The sequence below is a fragment of the Loxodonta africana genome, chromosome 9 (genome assembly GCF_030014295.1).
Source record: "Loxodonta africana isolate mLoxAfr1 chromosome 9, mLoxAfr1.hap2, whole genome shotgun sequence".
NCBI lineage: Eukaryota > Metazoa > Chordata > Mammalia > Proboscidea > Elephantidae > Loxodonta > Loxodonta africana.
Window position 1 is genome coordinate 81,935,610 of NC_087350.1, and position 19,846 is coordinate 81,955,455.

The 19,846-nt window shown below is 47.2% G+C and overlaps 1 protein-coding gene across 3 annotated transcripts in view; it reads right to left on the reverse strand.

Moving 5' to 3' along the window:
* Positions 1-17: 17 nt before the first annotated feature.
* Positions 18-19,846, reverse strand: part of TMEM8B (transmembrane protein 8B) — a 32,046-nt gene continuing 12,217 nt past the window's right edge. For 2 of the 3 annotated variants that reach the window (XM_023545144.2, XM_010587840.3), the window contains 10 exons: positions 18,685-18,818; positions 18,103-18,371; positions 16,947-17,272; positions 12,168-12,261; positions 11,867-11,990; positions 11,623-11,765; positions 11,201-11,379; positions 6,373-6,519; positions 6,091-6,207; positions 18-5,845 (listed from right to left, as the gene is read on the reverse strand). In XM_023545144.2, the coding sequence (XP_023400912.1) occupies positions 5,510-5,845; positions 6,091-6,207; positions 6,373-6,519; positions 11,201-11,379; positions 11,623-11,765; positions 11,867-11,990; positions 12,168-12,261; positions 16,947-17,225 (1,419 nt within the window). In that variant the 5' untranslated portion in view covers positions 17,226-17,272; positions 18,103-18,371; positions 18,685-18,818 and the 3' untranslated portion in view covers positions 18-5,509. The remainder of the gene's footprint in view (positions 5,846-6,090; positions 6,208-6,372; positions 6,520-11,200; positions 11,380-11,622; positions 11,766-11,866; positions 11,991-12,167; positions 12,262-16,946; positions 17,273-18,102; positions 18,372-18,684; positions 18,819-19,846) is intronic. The other variant, XM_064291740.1, reaches the window with a different exon arrangement.

A 19,846-nucleotide genomic window follows, 5' to 3' on the forward strand; every position in this document is an offset into this window, starting at 1 on the left:
CATCTGCAACACTACAGGTCATCATGAAAAAAGGAAAAGAGAAAGTGACAAAGTATGCACTCTTAAAATTTCCATTCAGAAGTGACATCTTACTTCCACTTATGTTTTATCAGTCAACACAAGTCACATGACCACATCTAACATCAAGGAAGAAGGGAAGCTTGGCTACCATGTGTCCGGAAGGAAAGAGCGGACTGAGATATTTGTGAATAGACTAATGACTACCATACTATCCTAGTCAACCCAAGAGCTGCTAGAGATTTGGCTTCCTTTGCCCTGACCACCCATCCTACATACTGAGTGAAAGGTTACTCATCTTACGGTAGCTTTGTACTGTGTCAACCTAACTAGGTTGGAACTACATTTCCCAAAATTCTCTTCCCTGTATGGTTCAGAGTTAGGATTGACCACTAGAGAGATTTGTGTAAGATTTGAGAGGCGGAAGTGAAGCAGCAAATATATTTTATGCTTAGGTCAGTATAGGACACCAGGCACTGTAGGAACACATACATCTTGTCACTGATCTACTGGCTTGCCTTGTTAGCATGGGGTAGAAGCTGGGCCCTCAGCTCCTCTACTTGTCACCAGCTTTCTTCCTTCAGCTGTTCTGAATCCTGAGCCAAGTACAGCTCTGTCATGGATTGAATTCTGTCCCCCCAAAATATGTGCATCTATTTGGCTAAGCTATGATTCCCAGTACTGTCCATTTTGTCATCTGATGTGATTTTCCTATCTGTTGTAAATCCTATCTCTATGATGTCAATGAGATGGCATTAGTGGCAGTTATGTTAATGAGGCAGGACTCAATCTGTAAGATTAGATTATGTCTTAAGCCAATCTCTTTTGAGATATAAACGACAGAAGCAAGTAGAGACACTGGAACCTCATACCACCAAGAAACAAGAGCCGGGAGTGAGCACGTCCTTTGGACCCAGGGTTCCTGCACTGAGAAGCTTCTAGTCTAAGAGAAGACAGATGACAAGGATCTTCCTCTAGAGCCAACAGAGAGAGAAAGCCTTCCCCTGGAGCTGGCACCCTGAATTTCGGACTTCTAGCCTCCTAGACTATAAGAGAATAAACTTGTTTGTTAAAGCCATCCACTTTTATTTGTTATAGCAGCACTAGGTAATTAAGACAAGCTCCATGGTGAAGAACACCAGCTTCTTCTGTAGGTCTTCCACGTCATTGAGATTGAAGGCAGTGTGAGACAGACACAGGTTCCAGTTTGTCCTCATGGGTCCTAGTTTGTCCTTACTCTCCCTCGGTTTACATCCAGCTTTTCTACCTGACTGCCAGCCCAGCTGACCTACTGCAGGTTCAACACCAAATGCAGAGGTAACAGTTTTACATAGACTTCTCCAACTGCTCCCCCAACTGCATAAAGCCTATTCTCTATAATAAATCCCTTATGTCACTCACAGTGGTTCTGCTACTTTGATAAGCTCGAACTAATTCACCATTCTTCATATCAAGAGTCTTTGATGGGTTCCCATTTCTACAGCATTAAGTCCAAATTCTTCAGCTGAGTCCTCAAGGCCCTCCAGAATCTGGCTCCACCAGCTTCTGCAGCCTTGTTTTCCACTAGCCCCATTCACATGAGCCGTTCCCCCTTACTACATCGTCTGTACTGTCCCATCTCCATATCTACTCATGCTGTTCTACGATAAGACCTAGAACAAATTTTAAAAGCCAGGTTAGACACCACCTTTCATGCATCCTTTCCTAGTGCAGTTCGAAATTATTCTCTTTTCTTTTCTTTATATTCTACAGCACTTTGTTAGTCTTTCACTTAGTAACTATCCCATTCTGCCTTACATTAGTTATATCTCACAATGTCAGCTCCTTGAGGGCAGAATTCAACCAGGTCTGGTTCACCCCTAGAGCTCCCACAGAGCCTTCTCTATAGAAGATTCGCTGAACTGAATTCTCACTTAGAAGCCCTCACAAAGTCATCACCTGGGGATTGAGCCTTATGTTACTGTAATTGCTCCAAGCAACTGTAAATGGTCAGGGGTCCTAGTCTGGCTATGTATGCAGACACACATGAGGGTCCAGCAATATCTGCTGACTACAGCCCTGTATTCAAGGAAGACAGGTGTTGTTTGGATCTTGTGCTGTCTCCCACTGAAACAAATCAGGAGACAACCGAAGAGACTGAGGTTCCAGGCCTGGTTCAGCAGCTACGCCCAGAGCTGTCTTATTGCTGATGTCCCACCCCACAGGGATCCCCTAGGTACCTCAAATCAAAGTGTCCAAAACTGAACTCATCACATACAACCCTCGTCATGGATTAAATTGTGCCCCCCCAAAATATGTGTCAACTTGGTTAGGCCATGATTCCCAGTATTGCGTGGTTGTCCTCCATTTTGTGATTGTAATTTTATGTTAAAGAGGATTATACTGTGATTGTAATACCCTTACTAAGATCACATCCCTGATCCAATGTAAATGGAGTTTCCCTGGAGTGTGGCCTGCACCACCTTTTATCTTACAAGAGATAAAAGGACAGGGAAGCAAGCAGAGAGTGGGGATCTCATACCACCAAGAAAGAAGCACCAGGAAAGAGCATATCCTTTGGGCCCTGGGTTCCTGCATAGACAAGCTCCTAGTTCAGGGCAAGATTGATGAGAAGGACCTTCACCCAGAGCGAACAGAGAAAGAAAGCCTTCCCCTGAAGCTGACGCCCTGAATTTGGACTTCTAGCCTACTAGACTGTGAGAGAATAAATTTCTCTTTGTTAAAGCCATCCACTTGTGGTATTATCTCTTATAGCAGCACTAGATGACTAAGATACCCCTTGAAAGTCATGTCACCATCTCAGGGAATAGCACTACCAGCCTGGAGTCACCGAGCCAGAAACATGGTGGTCACCATAGACTTCCTGTTATCCCTCACCATCCCATACATCCAACCAGTCACTAAGTCCTATAGAGGCCCTCTTTTTCATTGCTACTGCATTAAGAAGCATTTACTATCTCTCTCTCAAATACTGCAACAGCTGTGTCACCACACCACTGTCATCCAAACTCTCTCCAAAATCCATCCTTCACGCTGGCCATCTAAAACATCAATTGAAGCTACTCTCCAGCTTAAATCCCTGCCCATTTCCTGTAGGATAAAAACTAGACACGCTCTTTTGTCCACCCTCATCACTGGCTGCTTGCCTCCACTGGCCTACTTACATACACACACTCTCTCTCTCTCTTCAGGCCCAGGCATACGAACTATTCAGTTCCCTGAAAAAGTATGTCTTTCCTGCCTTTGTGTCTTTCCCTCCTTCATCCCTCCCCATGTCCAAACACTTCAGCCCTTTGACAAACATATATTGAACACTTATCACGTACCAGGTGAGGCACTGTTCTAAGTGTTTTACTCACTGGAGACTAAATGGAACAATGGAAATCTCAGAGGGCAGATGCAGTGTAGACATGGTGGTCAGAGAAAATGCTCCTCCAACAGCTTGGCATTACGTAAGCACATTTTATTCTCACTCAAACCTCCTCTTCCAGGGAGCCCCTTCTGATCTCCCTAGCTGGGTGTGATCTGTCCTGGCTCCATTTCCTTCCTCAATGACTTCTGTATTCTGCTGACTCTGTCCTGAATTCCACCTAGTTGGGTTCATCTGTCCTGTGATCTGGCTCTGTACATCTTAGTGTGATGGATTACTTCTTACATGGGAATAGTTTTTTTTGTTTGTTTTATTTTTTTTTTAGACAGTTTTTTTCTGATATAAGAACAGACACATAGCCCATACCTCTTTTGTCCTTTTTGCCATTTAGTTGGTCCCATCATTCTCTACCCAGTTCCCCAAGGAAGACATGTGGATGCAGAAAGCAGAGAACAAAGGAATCTTTTCCTGGCTTTTGGGTTTCAAAAGCCTAGGCCCAGAATGGAACGCAAAAGACTTAAGGAGTAGATGAAAGATTTGGGAGAAAACATAGAAAAGTAAGGCTTCCCCACCTCCAGATTAACAAAAGATTCATTCCCTGAGCTAGAGGAAAGAAAGAAAAAGGAGGGGAAGTAATGAGAGCATTGGCACAGGAGGGTCCCAAAAGGGAGGGGCCCTGAGCTGCAGTACCCAGGCCAAGTCTTGAGAAGGTGGCAAACCTCTGCATAGATTTGCAGAATTTAAAAGCCGGAGCCACCCATGCCTTGCTGGTCAACTAAAACCCAGGGAGGCAGCAAGATCCCCAAATAGAAATGGCTTCAAGGTGTTTCTAGATAGCCAAGGCCTTGAACTACCTCAAACATCTTCCCATGTGACACAGAAGTGGCAGAGAGAGCCTTAATACTGAAAAAGGTTATGCCAATGAGAACAAGAAACTTCTCTGGGATGACCTGTCTGGGCCACTGAGGACCAGGTGCCACGACAGAAATGCAGCACGGACAATGGGACCAGAGAAAACACTCTCTCCACATCCTGGCATTATGTACACCCCTCAGAACTCTGCTATGACCCCTGTGGAAAGAAAAGAAATCCAAAATTGACAAAAGATTATGTTTCTGGCACTCAAAGTGGGGGCTAAAAATAGACATTACATTCTTGTGATATTTCTTACAGGTCTGAGATTCATACCTGCTCCACCAGGTACCTAGACTTCCTTCCCTACTGAGTGTGAGTTTCATGAGGGAGGTCTCTCATACCAATTTAAGTCTTCTCAGCCACCCCCCCTCCAACACACACACTCACACACTCTCTACTCCCAGCTAGTGCAGCCTGGTCTCCCTTCAAACTAGCCCAGTGCCTGGAACAGCAAGCATTGGAAGGTATTTGGAAGTGAATGCAAGGACCAGATGGGAGGGATGAGGTGTGTACATGATGGGGTCAAAGCCTCAAACAGTAGCTCCTGCAGGTCATTCAGGCTGGGCTTCCATCACTCCTGCTGATTTCCTGAGGGTCCCTCTTCCCCTACGCTCCCACATCATTGGCCCCAGAAAAAAAGGCAGCAGAGAACCAGCACATACTTCATTGGAAACACACCAGACTCCACCTCCATCAACTCAGGATACCAGCCACCCTAGCCCAGCCCCATTTGTCCTGCACTCCTCACTCCCTCACACAGCACAGCCCAGCCCAGTCACTGCCTCTGGGAAAGTAGTCTGAGGCCAGAGTTGCTGAGCTGCTGGGATGATCTGGAGACTCAGTTTCCCCAAGATGGACTCCATTTCCTCAGGAATGACACCATGTTCCTGAGAGAGCTTTGTCTTTCTGGGAAGGAATCCATGTCCTCCGGAGGGCTCCACACCCCTAGGAGGGGCTCCCTGGTTCTGAGGGGCTCTGTGTCCTTGCACAGACTCCAATTCTTAAGAAGGATTCCATGGATGCAGGATGACTCCAGGCCCTCAGTTCCACGTCCCTGGGGCAAGCACTGGGTCCCTGGAAGAACTCCGTATCCTTAAGAAAGACTCTATGTCCTCAAGAAATACAGCTTGTCTCTCAATCCTAGGGAAGGGCTCTCTGCCCTAGGGAAGGGTTCATGTTCCCAAAGGGCCAGGCCCAAAGCCCCACTCAGCTGGCACAGATGCTGCTGACAGCGGCCCCTCCTGGGCCCACAAGGCCCAGCTCCTCCTGCTCATTGATGCACAACTGGTAACCGCAGCCCCGGGCCCGGGATCCAGATGGGACCCGGTGGTCAGTCTTGGCACGAGGGGGCAGCAAGAAGCCCACGCTGCCGGCGATAAGCATATGCCAAATGCTGTGAATGTAGAAGTAGTTGTCCCGGGTTTCCACAAAAGCATAGAGTAGGATAGCACTGCCTGCAATAAGGCTTCCTGGGCACAGGTAGAAGAGCCAGCGGCGCCACGTGGGTGGGTAGCAGTGCCGGCGGCGGACGCTGCGTACTGTCTGAGGGAGGCAGAGAAGTGGGGCCCTATTATAGCAGCCAGAGCCAGTCACTCTCAGGCTTGTCCCCTGATCCCTGGTTGTGACCTGAAGGTACCTTCCAGGACTGGAGTAGACACCATGAGGGGCACAGTGATGATAACAGGGAGCAAGCCCACCTTAAAGTGGTGGCCAGGCACTCAGGGCTCTGCACCCAGGTTCTGTTGGGACCCCACCCCACCCTCGGCCACAGTCTTCCCCAGCCTCACCCAGGCTGTGGCCAAGATCCCCAAGGCGAAGAGACTGGGTCCAAGCAGGTTCCAGAGTCCATGCCGATCAAGCTGCAGAGCCATGGACAACAGCATAGCCCCCAGCAAATACAGCACCTAGGGAAAGAGCACTCCAGGGGCTGGGCCAGAGCTGGTGACAGCAGTCCAGGGGCTGGACAAGAATGGCAAGGGGCACTTGGCGATGCCCCCGGGGAGAGGTTGGGAGTGGATTTTAAGTAGATTTTGGCTATGGTTGCCCCCCAGGGCCCACTCTGCACTGACCTGTTTGACCACAGGCTGTAAACGAGCCATGGCAATGACAGTGACCCACACGGACATTAAGGAGCCCAGGAAATCACAGAACTGTAGCACATCGTAGTCCATGATGCAGAAAACCACAATGCCTGGCTGGTCACAGGCATGATAGAACTGGAAGAAGAAATGACAGGTGTGAGAGAAACTGGGGCAAAGGTCTACTGAAAATGGACAAAGAGGCCACAAGAGTGGTGTGCTGTCAGAGAGCAGAGGTCAGTGGTCGCTAGCTAAGCAGAACTGGGAAACAGCCAACATCCCCATTCCTGAGAACAATGTGGTAGGGAGGCCTGGTCTGCCTTGTATGCAGTTATATACCTGACAGCCCTAATCCATGTCCTAATCTTTCTGCTACTGGAATGTGTTGTGGACAGCACCCAACCTGTGAGTCCAGATCTCTCAAGCTGAGACCAATCCCTTTCCAGTCTCCTTGTGCTCACTATGTGTCCTACCTATAATCCCCATCCCTGGCCCAAGCCCTGGGGCCCAGCATTTTAGCCAACCCAGACCTGAAGCCTCCCCTGCACGTACCAGTTTCCCCTGAAAGCTTAGACTCTGAGTTGGGCTTTACCCTCAGGACTCTCACTAACTGGCCCTCTTCATCCCTTCCCACCCAATACCATGGGGGACATAGTAAGAAAAAAATCCCTAAGACCATGGAGAAGAGCATGGCACTTCATACCATAAGGAAGAATATGAGGAAGGGCTGGTGTCTACCTATCCTGCCTGCACAGAACATAGTAAAGGGTAGACTACTAAGGAGGTTCAAAGGGGGTACAAGGGATGCAAGTGGAACTGGATCAAGCTAGAACGGACACCTAATTCAGGAACTAAGGTCTGCCATCAGCCTCCTTTGGCCTGTGGTTCCAACACCTCTGTCTCTCTGGACAACACTCTCATGACTTCTGGCATCCTGCATTCCATAATTTGTGAAAAGGGTTATCCAGGGATAACCTGAGTTCTCTTTGTTTTAGAGTATTTGTTGTCACCTGTCTCTGAACTCCTATGTAGAATTTGTGTAATTTGAGTATTTATTGACATTCTAATGCCAGACACTAAAAACACATATGGTTTTAAGAATATCTTTGGTGCATCACTCCTGAGATTCACCTTTCAGCCAAAGATTAGACCAGCCTATAAAACAAATAATAAAACAAACAATAACACATGTAGTTCAGCTATGTATATGAGACTAAATGGGCACACCAGCCCAGGGGCAAGAATAAGAAGGCAGGAGGGGACAGGAAGGCTGGACGAATGGAAATGGGGAACCCCAGGTTGAGAAGGGGAGAGTGTTGACATGTCATGAGGTTGGCAACCAATGTCACAAAACAATATGTGTATTAACTGTTCAATGAGAAACTAATTTGCTCTGTAAACTTTTACCTAAAGCACAATAAAAAATAAAATGAGAAGGTTGAAAAAAAGAATATCTTTGGTACAAAGATGTATCCCTCCATGGACTCTTCTAGTATTCATGGTGCCTTATGAACCCTCCAAAAGAAAGGATACTGGGTAGATCTGTGAGGACGAACAGCTCCAAACTGAGAACAAGCATATTGGTTGCTCACTCCTCCCATGTCAGGAAGAATGGGTTGTTATGGTGACAGAATCAGGATAAGAGGAAAATTTAAAAAGCTGTAATTTATCTAATGCTCCAAGATGAGATACCCAGACACAACAGAATGTAAAACTGGAAATGCAAATATATTTAATCCTTGCAAAGATTGGGATATTTGCACTCTGGATATAATGGAACTTACTGCTGGTCTCTTTTTTTTCTGTGTTCTGCTTCCATTTTCTCTTGGAAACAGTTGTGGGATTTTGCCAAGGGCCACTGAGAATTACTTGTGATGGTCTGAGAAACACAGAGGTAATGGGAAGGCAGGCTTGCAGCCAGACTGTTAGCAACCAGCAAAGAAGACTGCCCAGCCCCAGGATATCGAACTGCAACGTTTGGTATATTTTCCCGGATGATTTCTTAAATTTGATTTGGTTATCGTCTCCGATTTTTTAATTAGCTATATATATATATATATATATATATATATTTTTTTTTTTAAGTATTTGGGAAGAATTACTAAACTAGGCCATGAATTTCTGTACATAATTCAGAGCTTCTGAGAAACTGAAGTCAGGTTAGAAAGTTATCGGTAAATGCTCACTGTGCTGGTACCAGGGGAGCAGTACAGCTCAGTAATTATGTGGAAGGATGTGGAGTCAGGCAGGGTGAGAATCTTGGCTCTACCACTCACCTTATACTTTAGACAAAGTATTTAACCTTCCCTCATCTGCAAAAAGGGATGATATTAATAAAAGTATGTATCTATTATTATTAATATTTATTATGCTACTGTGAGGATTAAATTAGCACTGGGTCTGACACACAGCAAGTATTCAGTAGATGTTCATGTACTATTATCATTATTTGAATCATTCGGCTATATAAAAATCAAGTGCTGTATTTGTGACCTGTTTTTGTTTTTTAAACACATTTTACATCTATAAGCTCCTGAAGAGCAAACCCACTGTCTGCTCCTATGTCCTGGATAGGGACTGATATACTACTCCCAGGTGTAGGCTGTCCAGAATTTAAGACAGGGAAGAAGGCTGCCATCCAGAGCATGCTAGTACTGTACAGTGTAATGGATTGCTTTTTGTGTGGCCTTTCTAGCCATGGTCTTGTAACTCCCACTCAGGTGACTGGGCGGGACTGTGTGATAGGGTAATTGTGGCCCACCAAGAGAACTGGTCAGTTTTGTCATTCCCTTGGACTTGAAATGAGCCACCCCAGAGGTGGGAAAGAGAAGAGCCAACCACCAATGAAGGAGAGCCCAGCAGGAGACACTGGCAGGAGAGACCCACAGGAAAGACCAGCAGGAGATGGTGCAGTACACTTCCTGGCCCAAGGAGCGAGAAAATTGAGTGCCTTTTGGCAGAGACTGACAGCCAGGGAGAAGCCTATGCCTGATTCACAAATCTGGGACTTGCCAGCCTCCAAAACCACACGAGCCATTTCCTTTATAAGGTCGGTGAGTTCTGTGAGACATTGCAGCGAATTACAGAACCCAAAGACAGGAGGGAGAGTACTGCTTGGAGAGGGAGTAGCTGATGTTTGAGATAATGGAATGGTACAGCAGCTTGGAAAAGCTGGACATTTGGGACGTCTTTAACATCCACCTCATAGGAACCAGCTTTGTGCTGATCCTTATAAAATTATTCATTTATACCGTGAGCCACAATGTGACCAAACGGAGACTGCTGAGGAATGAAATTAAGTCTAGACTAAGGAAAGAATAGGGAAGAGGGAAAACAGGGAACCTGCCCAGGAAAACTAGACGACCGGTCCTGTTTCTGTCGAGTCAATCCCAACCCTTAGCAATCATATAGGACATATTAGAACTGTCCCATACATTTGGTGAACAACAGTATAAAGGGCATCTGACAATAAAAAAAAAGAAACAGAGTCTAATATAAAAATAGAATGAGGCATTGTTGGAACAGGCCTACAAGGGGCCAGTCAAGCAGAATTGGGGTATATACTTCTCACTCAGCTTAAAGAGCCAAGGGCTCTCTACAAGTGTCGTTGACAGCCTATTCTTCCTCATCTGTGGGAGGAACCCAGGACCCTGAGTTTCAGGACATTTACCTCCTGCTTTCTCCTAGATAATAAGTAGGATTTGTGTAACTTGGACATAAGTCTGATCTATTGATGCTGGACACCAGGGAGATGTGTATTAGTTTTTGTGATATTCTTATTGCCAAGACATGAAGAAAGTATGGATTCATTTAAGATTTCTGCAGCGCTCAAGGCAGGCACTGTATGTCACAAGATGCCAAGAGCCTAGAGATTAAATGAAGAGATCCTAAAAGTGGCATCTCCGGAGGAAAAAAAGTCTAAATTGGGGTTAAAGTCACATTACCAGATTGACTCCTCTACCTTTTCTTACAACAGGCTTGCTTATAATATGAACTTTTCTGATTACGGAGAAGTGGGGAAACACTGGGAAGGGGTTGTAGGCAGTCTGCAATGGGAATGGACAAGATTTAACATATACCAACCTTCATAAAAATTAACTCCTTTGAGCTGGGATTTCATATCACACTAGCATGAAGACTGCACTGGACCATGTTTCCTTCTGTTATACATAAGGTTCTGAGACCCAGACTGTTCTAAAAATTATCCAATTATAAAGCTCCCCTCTGTCTTCCAAAAGTTTTCATGAGAATTTAGGAGGCCATGGTGACCGAATGGGGAGATACCTTCATATCAAAAGAAAGAATATGCAAAAAAAAAAGAATATTCTAAAAACATACAAATCCCCAGTTTAATGGAGAACATAAAGCATAGTATAGCCAGCCCTCCCATCATGAAAGAACCTGAATGTGAACACATTCCAGGGAGAAATGAATAGAGAAGAACATGCTGAAGGTATAGACACAATTCCATACTGTATGACAGACTTTCTCAGCCAGTGTGTTAAGGTAACTGTCTCCTCTGCTCTCTGGGTAGATAGGCAGGGAGGGTGTGGAACAGCTGGAGCCCCCAAGCATATTATCTTAAGTTGCAAACAGCCTTGTTCATTTACCCCAGTGTCCTTACAAAAATTAATAGAAAATGACCTACATGATATGAAAAGGTTGGGAAGCTCTGCTGTAGAAGATACAGAGAAGGGGAGACATATCTTCAAACTATAAGGGTGCAGACATCCTCAAACTCCTGGAGAATGTGGTGGAAATGTAGACCCTCACCCACCACCATGGATAAGGACGAGGTGACACATACACCACCGCATACCGTAGAGAAGAACATGGTGAAGGTGTAGACAGCAGCTTCAAGCACGTATCGGCTCCGAATGGCCAGGACCACAGGTGGCAAAAACATGAGGTTGCTCAGGCAGAGCAGTAGTGTGGACAGCAGCTGGAATCCATAGGTGAGCGCGTCTGCACTGTCAGTGCAGCCCCAGCCCCTCCACCCTGCAGGTGGGGAATGCACAGGGTGGAAGAGGACAGGGGAAGGCTGCCATGGGTTCAGAGACACTTCTCGCAGCCTCTTGCCAAGCCTTAGGCCACTACTAGTGAAGGGTGGTCTCACCCTGGTTCTGTCCTTCCATTCTCTCCAGACCCATCACAGGCGGTCCCCAATTCAAGCTGAGACCTTCCACCCTGACCAAGCAAGCCACCCCCTTCCGGGAAGCCCACAGCAGCCAGTTCCCTCACCAGCCTTGCACTCGCAGGCCGCATACAGGTAGTTGTGCGTGCGCAGCAGCTTGCACTGCCCATAGGGCCCACAGTCGTCCACACACGGGGACAGGAAAGTGCGCAGCCGCACCTCGGCCGTCGCGTTCCGGCACCGCACGAACCTATGCACAAGCTTGCTGTTATCTGAGGTCCAGGTGCCCCCTCCTAGGTCCGTTCCGCCTGCCCACCCCTCCCCCCCACCCGCCCCATTCCCACCACTCACTGGGGCCCCACCCCGCAGAGGGAGCGAAGGGTCAGGAACCAGGTCCCTGTCTGGGGGAAGGGGATTCGCAGCCTGGCCACTCTGGAGATGGCACTGACAGAGAGGAGGAAGCCGGCCAGAGCCTCTGGGAAAGAGAAGCAAAAGGGGAGGAGGAAGGATCAGTGTGGCCTCAAGCACAAAGAACCCTCACCCACCTACGCCTATTTCCCCAGACCCTAGATGGCCTGCGTTCATACCATCCCCCATACCCACCTACCCAGGCTTTTTAGCCTCCTGTCCTTCCCCCATTCCTCACCCTTACCTTTGGAACAGGTCACTGCTGCATCCCCCAGGCTCAAGGGCACCTCATGAGTCAGGCATCCAAAGACTGTCACATTTTCCTGGTGCAGGGAGCTCTGGGGAGGGCAGGTATGAAAATGAAGCCATCATACCCCCCTGGCCCTGCTACCACCACCCCCAGATCCCTACATCTGAAGCCCCCTCAGGCCCTCATTGGACATCTCATTCTTCCAGGTCCTTTTCACACCAAAGCCTCTCTTAACTGTTCTCAGGGCAGAAAAACTCTGAAAAATATCAGATCCTCAACAGCAGAAATCTTTCAAAGACTGACGAGAAGGTAAGGATCCAATTCTGAATCCGTTTTTGGGCAGAGTTGTTTATATTCTGTCCAGGCATTCTCTTATCTAGTAGTAGCTAGCTTGTTGGGGGTAGGAGTGAGAGTGGGGAGAGGGAAGGGGCTGTTGCTGGATGTGGAAACTAGTTGTGAACAAAGAGAACTGTAAGGTTTGCAGTCATCTTGACCTGGGCCTGAAGGCAGGAGGAGTGTAAAGCAATGCACTCAGGTGAAATGATTCTCGTGTACTAAATGGTGGTAACAGAATGCCTCGCGGATTAAATGTAGCAACCTGGCTGGGATGAAAAGTGACGGGATATCCACAGGAGTGAGCGGAAGGGCTATGTACAAGAATAAAGGTAAAAGAATGCCATAAGCTCACCTCATTCAAGAAGGATTTCAGGCAGCTTATTAAATACATATAACAGGATGCATGAGGGAAATTAAAAGATTGGTGTGGGAAAATAAAGTCTGTCCCTAGATTTGGGCCATACATTTGATCCTGACTTCCAAGGACCAAGGCAAAGAAGAAAATATGATGAGTTGCCAGATCTGTGCATCCATAAAAGAGCGAAGTTCATCAGTGTCTCGGGAGAAGCACAGCGCCCAAAGGGGTGGATATCAGGTGAGTTCTCAGAAAAGCTGCACTGTCTTCTCTTCTGCATCCTGTCCTCAGTGGCCAGGATGAGCTTCTAACAACTTGTTTATAAATAACCTCAATGCAAGCCCAGGGCACTATGCCAGAGTATTATTCAGTAAAACTCATTCTAGGAGGGGACCAAAGTGGGAAAAAATGCCATCTAGGTATGTAGTTATCTGATCCAAATGTCCAAGGAAAAAATTCAGAATATTTGGAAAGAAAGATAGTCTACCTATCAGAGTAGATGTACCAATATACTTTTTAGAATAAGGGTTGTCTAAGGAGTGTAGCAAGGGTCACAGAATTAGCAAGGGTCACAGAATGCAGATAGGTGAAACTGAAATGTAAATAGTGTCCTTTAGAGTGAATGGACAAGAAGAATGGGGATGGGGAGAGGGTGAGGGTCTGCATGGGGCCTCTACTCTCAGGATACTGAAGAAGAACAATATGGGTGGGGGCTGGACTCTGCTTCGAGTTCTACAGTGTTAAGGTCAAATCAAAACCTCACTGTCTGCTTACGTACAACCAAAAACCTCATGGGATTTGGTTCCTTGGTTTGGAGGCTTACAGTCATGGTTTCATGGGACATCCCAGTTAATTGGCCTAATAACATGTTTAGTGCTTCTGTTCTACCTCTTAGTTCATTGCATAGTGCCTGGGGTCTTAAAAGCTTCCAAGCGGCCATCCAAGGCACAATTGGTCTCTATTCACCTGGAGCAACAGAGGAAGAAGGAGAGTCAGGATTTGAAGGAAGATATGGAATGTATGGCTAATTGCCTCCATGAACAACTGCCTCCTTTGCCATGAGACAAGAAGAACTGGATGGTGCCCAGCTACCATTACTGAACATTTTGATTAAAGGTTTTGTAGCAGAATCCTGATCAAAAGGGGGAAAATGCAGTACAGAATTTCATATTCTCATGGACTCCAGACTGCCCAGAGCCATGAAGGTTGGATGAGCCCTTGAAACTATTCCCCTGAGATAATCTTTAAACCTTAAACCAAAATTAGCCCCTGGGTCTGGGGACCATGGTTTCAGGGGAAATTTAGGTCAATTGTTATAACAAAGTTTATTAAGAAAGTGTTCTGCATCCCACTTTGGTGAGTGGCGTCTGGGGTTTTAAAAGCTAGCAAGCAGCCATCTAAGATGCATCAGTTGGTCCCAACCCACCTAAAGCAAAGGAGAGTGAAGAACACCGAAGATGCAAGGTTACTGTGAGCCCAAGAGACAGAAAGGGCCACATAAACCAGAGAGTCCATCAGCCTGAGACCAGAAGAGCTAGATGACGCCTGGCTACCATCAATGGCTGCCTAACAGGGAATGCAACAGAGAGTCCCTGACGGAGCAGGAGAAAAGTGGGGTGCAGAACTCAAATTCTAGTAAAAAGACCAGACTTTTTTAATAGGCTGACTGAGACTGGAGGGACCCCAGAAGACATGGCCTCCGGACTCTCTGTTAGCCCAAAATTAAAACCACTCCCAAAGCCAACTCTTAGACAAAGACTAGACTGGACTATAAGACATAAAATGATACTTGTGAAGAGTGTGCTTCTTAGCTCAAGTAGATACATGAGAGTATGTGAGCAGCTCCTGTCTGGAGGCAAGATGAGAAGGCAGAAAGGGACAGGAGCTGGTTGGATGGACAAGGGAAATACAGAGTGGAAAGGAGGAGTGTGCTATCACATTACAGGGAGAGCAACTAGGGTCACATAACAACGTGTGTATAAATTTTTGTATGAGAAACTGACTTGAACTGTAAACTTTCACTTAAAGCACACTTAAAAAAAAAAAAAAGTATCCCTTGAAGTCTTCTTAAAACCAAAGAGTAGTTTAGCTTACTAGTAAAAAATGTCTGCCTTGAGCATTATACTCTTTTAAGAACTATATGGAATCAAATTAACAAAAGCAACTGGAAAGATTAGATAGGAACCTTAAGTGAATTTATGTTAATGGGGGAGGAAACAACTAAGAAAAGGAGGGTGAGAATGGTTGTACAACTCAAAGAATGTCATCAGTGTCACTAAATGGTACATGAGAAACTATTGAATTGGTGTATGTTTTACTGTGTATATTCTCAACAACAAAATAAATAAAATTTTTAAAAATCATTTTAAAAAACCTCACTGCCATTGCCCAAAGGTATGGCAATAAACAAACTCAAAATGCAGTCTTAGCCTGAACAGAAATCAGAGAATTTGATACGAAGATAAGGAATGTATTCAAGTTGAAGAGCCAGCTCTACCCTGACTAGAGGGACCACTAGAAAGTTCTGAGCCACATCCTATAAAATGCCATATCAAGCCACAGACAGGGCCCCAGGTCTGCTAATGGGAAAGTGGTTCCTGCCCCCAGAGCTGGAGGAAAATAGTTAGAAGGATGCCTGGCTAAGGGAAGAGCTGATAAATTATTGGACTAATGTCAAACTGAAGAAGATATTCAGTGGCAGGACTAGGCTGTGCCCTCAGCCCAGTGCTATTCTATGCTGACAGTAATAACTAAGAAGTGAAGAAGGCTGGCTTTTCGAGTGTGTGAGTTACACAAAGCAGAGAAAATCAATAGTCCAAAAGGAGAAAGGCCCAAACCAATATAAGGCAATGCCCCAAGGGTGGGCATATATTCTTACATTCAAGTTCAAAAATTCACCGTAAAAATACAAGATGAGAATTGGCAGCAGTTCACATGAATCAGGCCTGGGGCGCAAAAATGTGTGTGCTCCTTGATTACAACTAGATAAACAAAGTAGTTAGTGTGGAAAGGAACAATCAGTTGTGTTATGGGGATGTTTTCCTCTACTTTCCAAAGTCTTTATATGTGTAAATCTACTACTTTATAATAAAAAAGTAAATTTATATAACTGTTTTGAACAAAATAAAGGAAAAAGAACTAGGGGTCTTGGTTCACCACAAGTCCTGGGTGCTCCCACTATGTGATGCAGCAGCTAAAAAGAGATAACTTGATCTCGGGCTGTACAAATGTCAGACCTGTTGCTTGCTTCCCTGGTCAGACCTCCTTGGATCACTTATCTTATAGACCCAATGACCAGTAGAAGTATGACCAGAGGAGAAAGTGGAGAGTGGGGACGGGTCTAAAAACCAGGGCCCTTAAGCTCTGCCTAATACACTGAAGCTCTTCCAGCTTTGGGGAGGTTGAGGATCCTGTGAAGGGCTGTTAAAATAGACCAGGGATAGAGTAGTTGGATAAGGCTTCTCGGGCAAAACAAAGGTCAGAGGATAAAAATTCATGGAGGCAGATCTGATAGAATATCAGGAAAACCTTCAGCAATCAGAGCTGTCCGAACACGGACTGCATGGCCTCGGGAGATGGTGAGTTCCCCATCACAGGAACTAGACAACTGCCATAGAAAACCCAAAACCAAACCCACTGCTGTTGAGTCAATTTCAACTCATAGTGACCCTGTAGGACAGAGTAGAACTGCCCCATAGGGTTTCTAAGGCTGTAATCTTTACAGTAGCAGACTGCTACATCTTTCTACTGTGGAGTGGCTAACCTTTGGGTTAGCAGCAAAGTGCTTAACCCCTTTCCCCCCAGGGTTCCTTGTCATAGATAGAGGCCCTTAAAAAGTGGGAGGTAGTCTACAAAACTGGCAAAGCCCCAACAACTCTGAGTTGCCTTGCTGGCCCAGCCCATTCCTGGGACAGTCAATTGTCAGAGCATGTTTTTTGGCTAGAATTGGGCTGAGACATAGTCCCTAACCGTAAGGTTGAATGGAAGCAACCTGGGCAGACTCTCTGGAGGAGATAAGGGCCCCACACCCAAAACCTTCCCCTTTGAGTTCCCCCATTGGTAGCCCTCTTCACAAAGAGTACCGCATTGAGCTGGAGCTCCAGGGTGAGGACGCCTCCACTGTCCAGCACTGGCAGCAGCCTCAAGGAGAACACAGCTGGGCGCTCCGGGGGAAGGGACACACTGGGGCCAAAGAAGATGTAGAAGTGGACAGAGAAGGTATCCAGCTCATTGCGCAGTGTCGGACGTACTGGCCAGCAGTGCTCGGGTGGGGATGTGGCCCCAGGCCCATCTGCAAGGGCCCCGAGGGATGGAGGCTCTGGGGGCAATGCCTGGTTGCCCAGTGACTGGGGCATGTTCATGGCAGCTCCAGGGACCAGGGCACGGGACAGGCTGGGCTGCGGGCACTCTGTGGGGCAAAGAAACCAGAGCTGGGGACTGCAGCCCTCATAACCCTGTACCCCTACCACAAACCAGATCTGAACTAAACAGGATTGCACAAAGGATAGGAAGGAATAAGAACTAGAATCATATGCATCTTGGAAGTATGAGTCATCCAGGGTCACAGGAAGGGGCCCAGGGGTTTCTTAGTGGTCACAGCTAATGGAATGTCATGTTGGAGGGAATGAAGGTCCTCTGTCCCTCCCTAAGGGTAGTTGAGACAGAAACTAAGTGTGACAAGCCTTCTCAAGGACTTGCACAGGCTTTGGCAAGGACAGTGTCCCAGAGGTCCTGGCTATCCCTGCCTACCCCAGAAAACTGAAGGTGATTGAATCAAGAATAGTAATGAGGTCCTTTGTTGTTGTTGTGTGCCATCAAGTCCATATCGACTCATGGCAACCCTATATGACAGAGTAGAACTGCCCAATAGGGTTTCCTAGGCTGTAATCTTTATGGGAACAGATAGCCAGGGCTTTTCTCCCACAGAGCAGCTGGTGGGTTCAAACCTCCAACCTTTCAGTTAGCAGCCAAGCACCTAAACATTGTGCCTCCAGAGGTCCTCATGAGGTCCCTTAGTTAGCCCCAAGTCAGGTGCAAAAAGTGATCTGAAGACCTTTCAATGACCTAGAGCTCCGAGTGGGAGGGCTTCAGGGAGTGTGAAAGAGCCTGGTGGGGTTGGCAGGTTGTAGGTAGGGACAGTGGTAGACAGTCAATGAACATAGCCACCCATGCCTGCCTCTCCCCAGCCACAGATGTACGCACAGGCTGGGTTGATGGCACAGATATGGGGGTTCTGACCTTGCAACCGCACACACAGCTGGAAGCGAACAGTCCTGCCAGGACCCCGGGGTGGTGTCTCCACACGCACGTAGACCCAGTGCCCCCAGGGAGGCAATGCCAGCTCCAGCTGGCATGCTGAGGTACCTCCACAAGTCACTGAGCTTGAGTTGTGCAGGGGTGGGGCCTTGGGACGTAGGCGCAGGGTCAGAGGGCAGGTGGACGTCCCGTGGCCCCCCACACACACCAGCTGTGCTGAAACCCTGTAAGTGAAGCTGGGTACAAAGACCCTGGGCAGAGGGAAGGTTGGGGTAAGAAAGGATAGAGAGCAGAGAGGTAAGAGGGACACCAGAATGAAGAGAACATTAGGAAGCAGGGGACATGGAGGGGATGAGCAACAGAAGGAATAGGCCTTTCCAGGTCTTCCCCTCTGTGCTGGGAAAGGGATGGAAGGATCCAACCCACTCTGGGGGCTCTGGATGACCCAGTAGTCCAGGTTGGCAGGAGGGAGAGCTGAGGAGTCAAGAGAGAACCCACCTCCCTGTTTGAGGCCAAGGAAAAGGAAGAGGGAGAGGGCCAGGTCTGGGGGAGCATTTGACTTACTTGTACAGGGCTGAGCGATTGTGGGAGGAGAGGGTCTGCTCTGAGGGACGGCCAGGAACCAGCACAGCAACGTCCAGCAAACGCCGGACAATCAGCTGTGGCTGAAGAAGGTACTGACACTCATCCTGGAGACCCTAAGAAGAAAGCAGGAATGGGGGGGAGAGAGAGAGAGCAGGGGTACTACTAAACCAAAGCAAATAGAAGCTGCTGGAGGTAGGGGGAGATTCTCCTGGTCTCTTGTTCTCAGAGATCTATTCGAGGTCTCTCTAAGCTCTGGGTCCACGCTGCCTAAACAGCCATATCTATTCTCCACCTCTGCCCTCCTTGGGTCTGCTGTGATCCCCCAGCAAGGGCTGAGGTTTTCGGCTCAAAATCCGAGCCCTGCAGACATTCTAGTCCTGCCTTACCCTCCTCCAATCTAACCCCTCCTCCTGAGCATTCCTGGGCAGAGCCACTTCATGGTAATCTCAAACACTCCATCCGCCACCAGGCTCTCCAGAGTTGAGAACACTGGCTCTCCTTTTTAGGTCGGGAAACTCCTTAAAGGTCTCCAGTCCAAACCCTTCCCTCTACCACCATCAATCTGAAGCTTTAATTCCCTCTACTTCTACACCCTGTCCCCACCCAAATGCTTAACCCACCTTTGCTTTAACACCCACCTCTCGCCGTTAAACACGTCCCAAGGCAACCTCAGACTACATGCAACTTGAGAACAGAACCTTGTCTCGTTTTATTATTTTTTTTAGACACAGGGGCCTAGCAGAAAGTGCAGACCTTACCAATGAATGCTTGCTGAATAAATGAATAAATAAGTGAAGCAATTCAGGTGGGTACAGGGGTAGCTCTGACCCTTATGAAGCCAAAACCCGACATCTTTGACTCCCCTCCTACCACTCTGCTCTCAGGGGGCCCACACATCTATCTGCTTCTTCTGCCTCGGGCTGTTTCTTCTGTTCCTAGAATAGAACCACCACATCCTCCAGCTGCTTGCCTTATCCTGAAATCCCTAGACCTTCTTTGCTCAAATGATGCCATCCCCTGACCCTCCCAGCCTCACAGTCTTCACTGAGCACAGTCCCCCTTTGTTACGATTCCTCCTCTACAGCATTTGCAGCTATAGAAGCCCTCCAAATCTAGCAGTTCACTATAGGAGGAGGCTCCT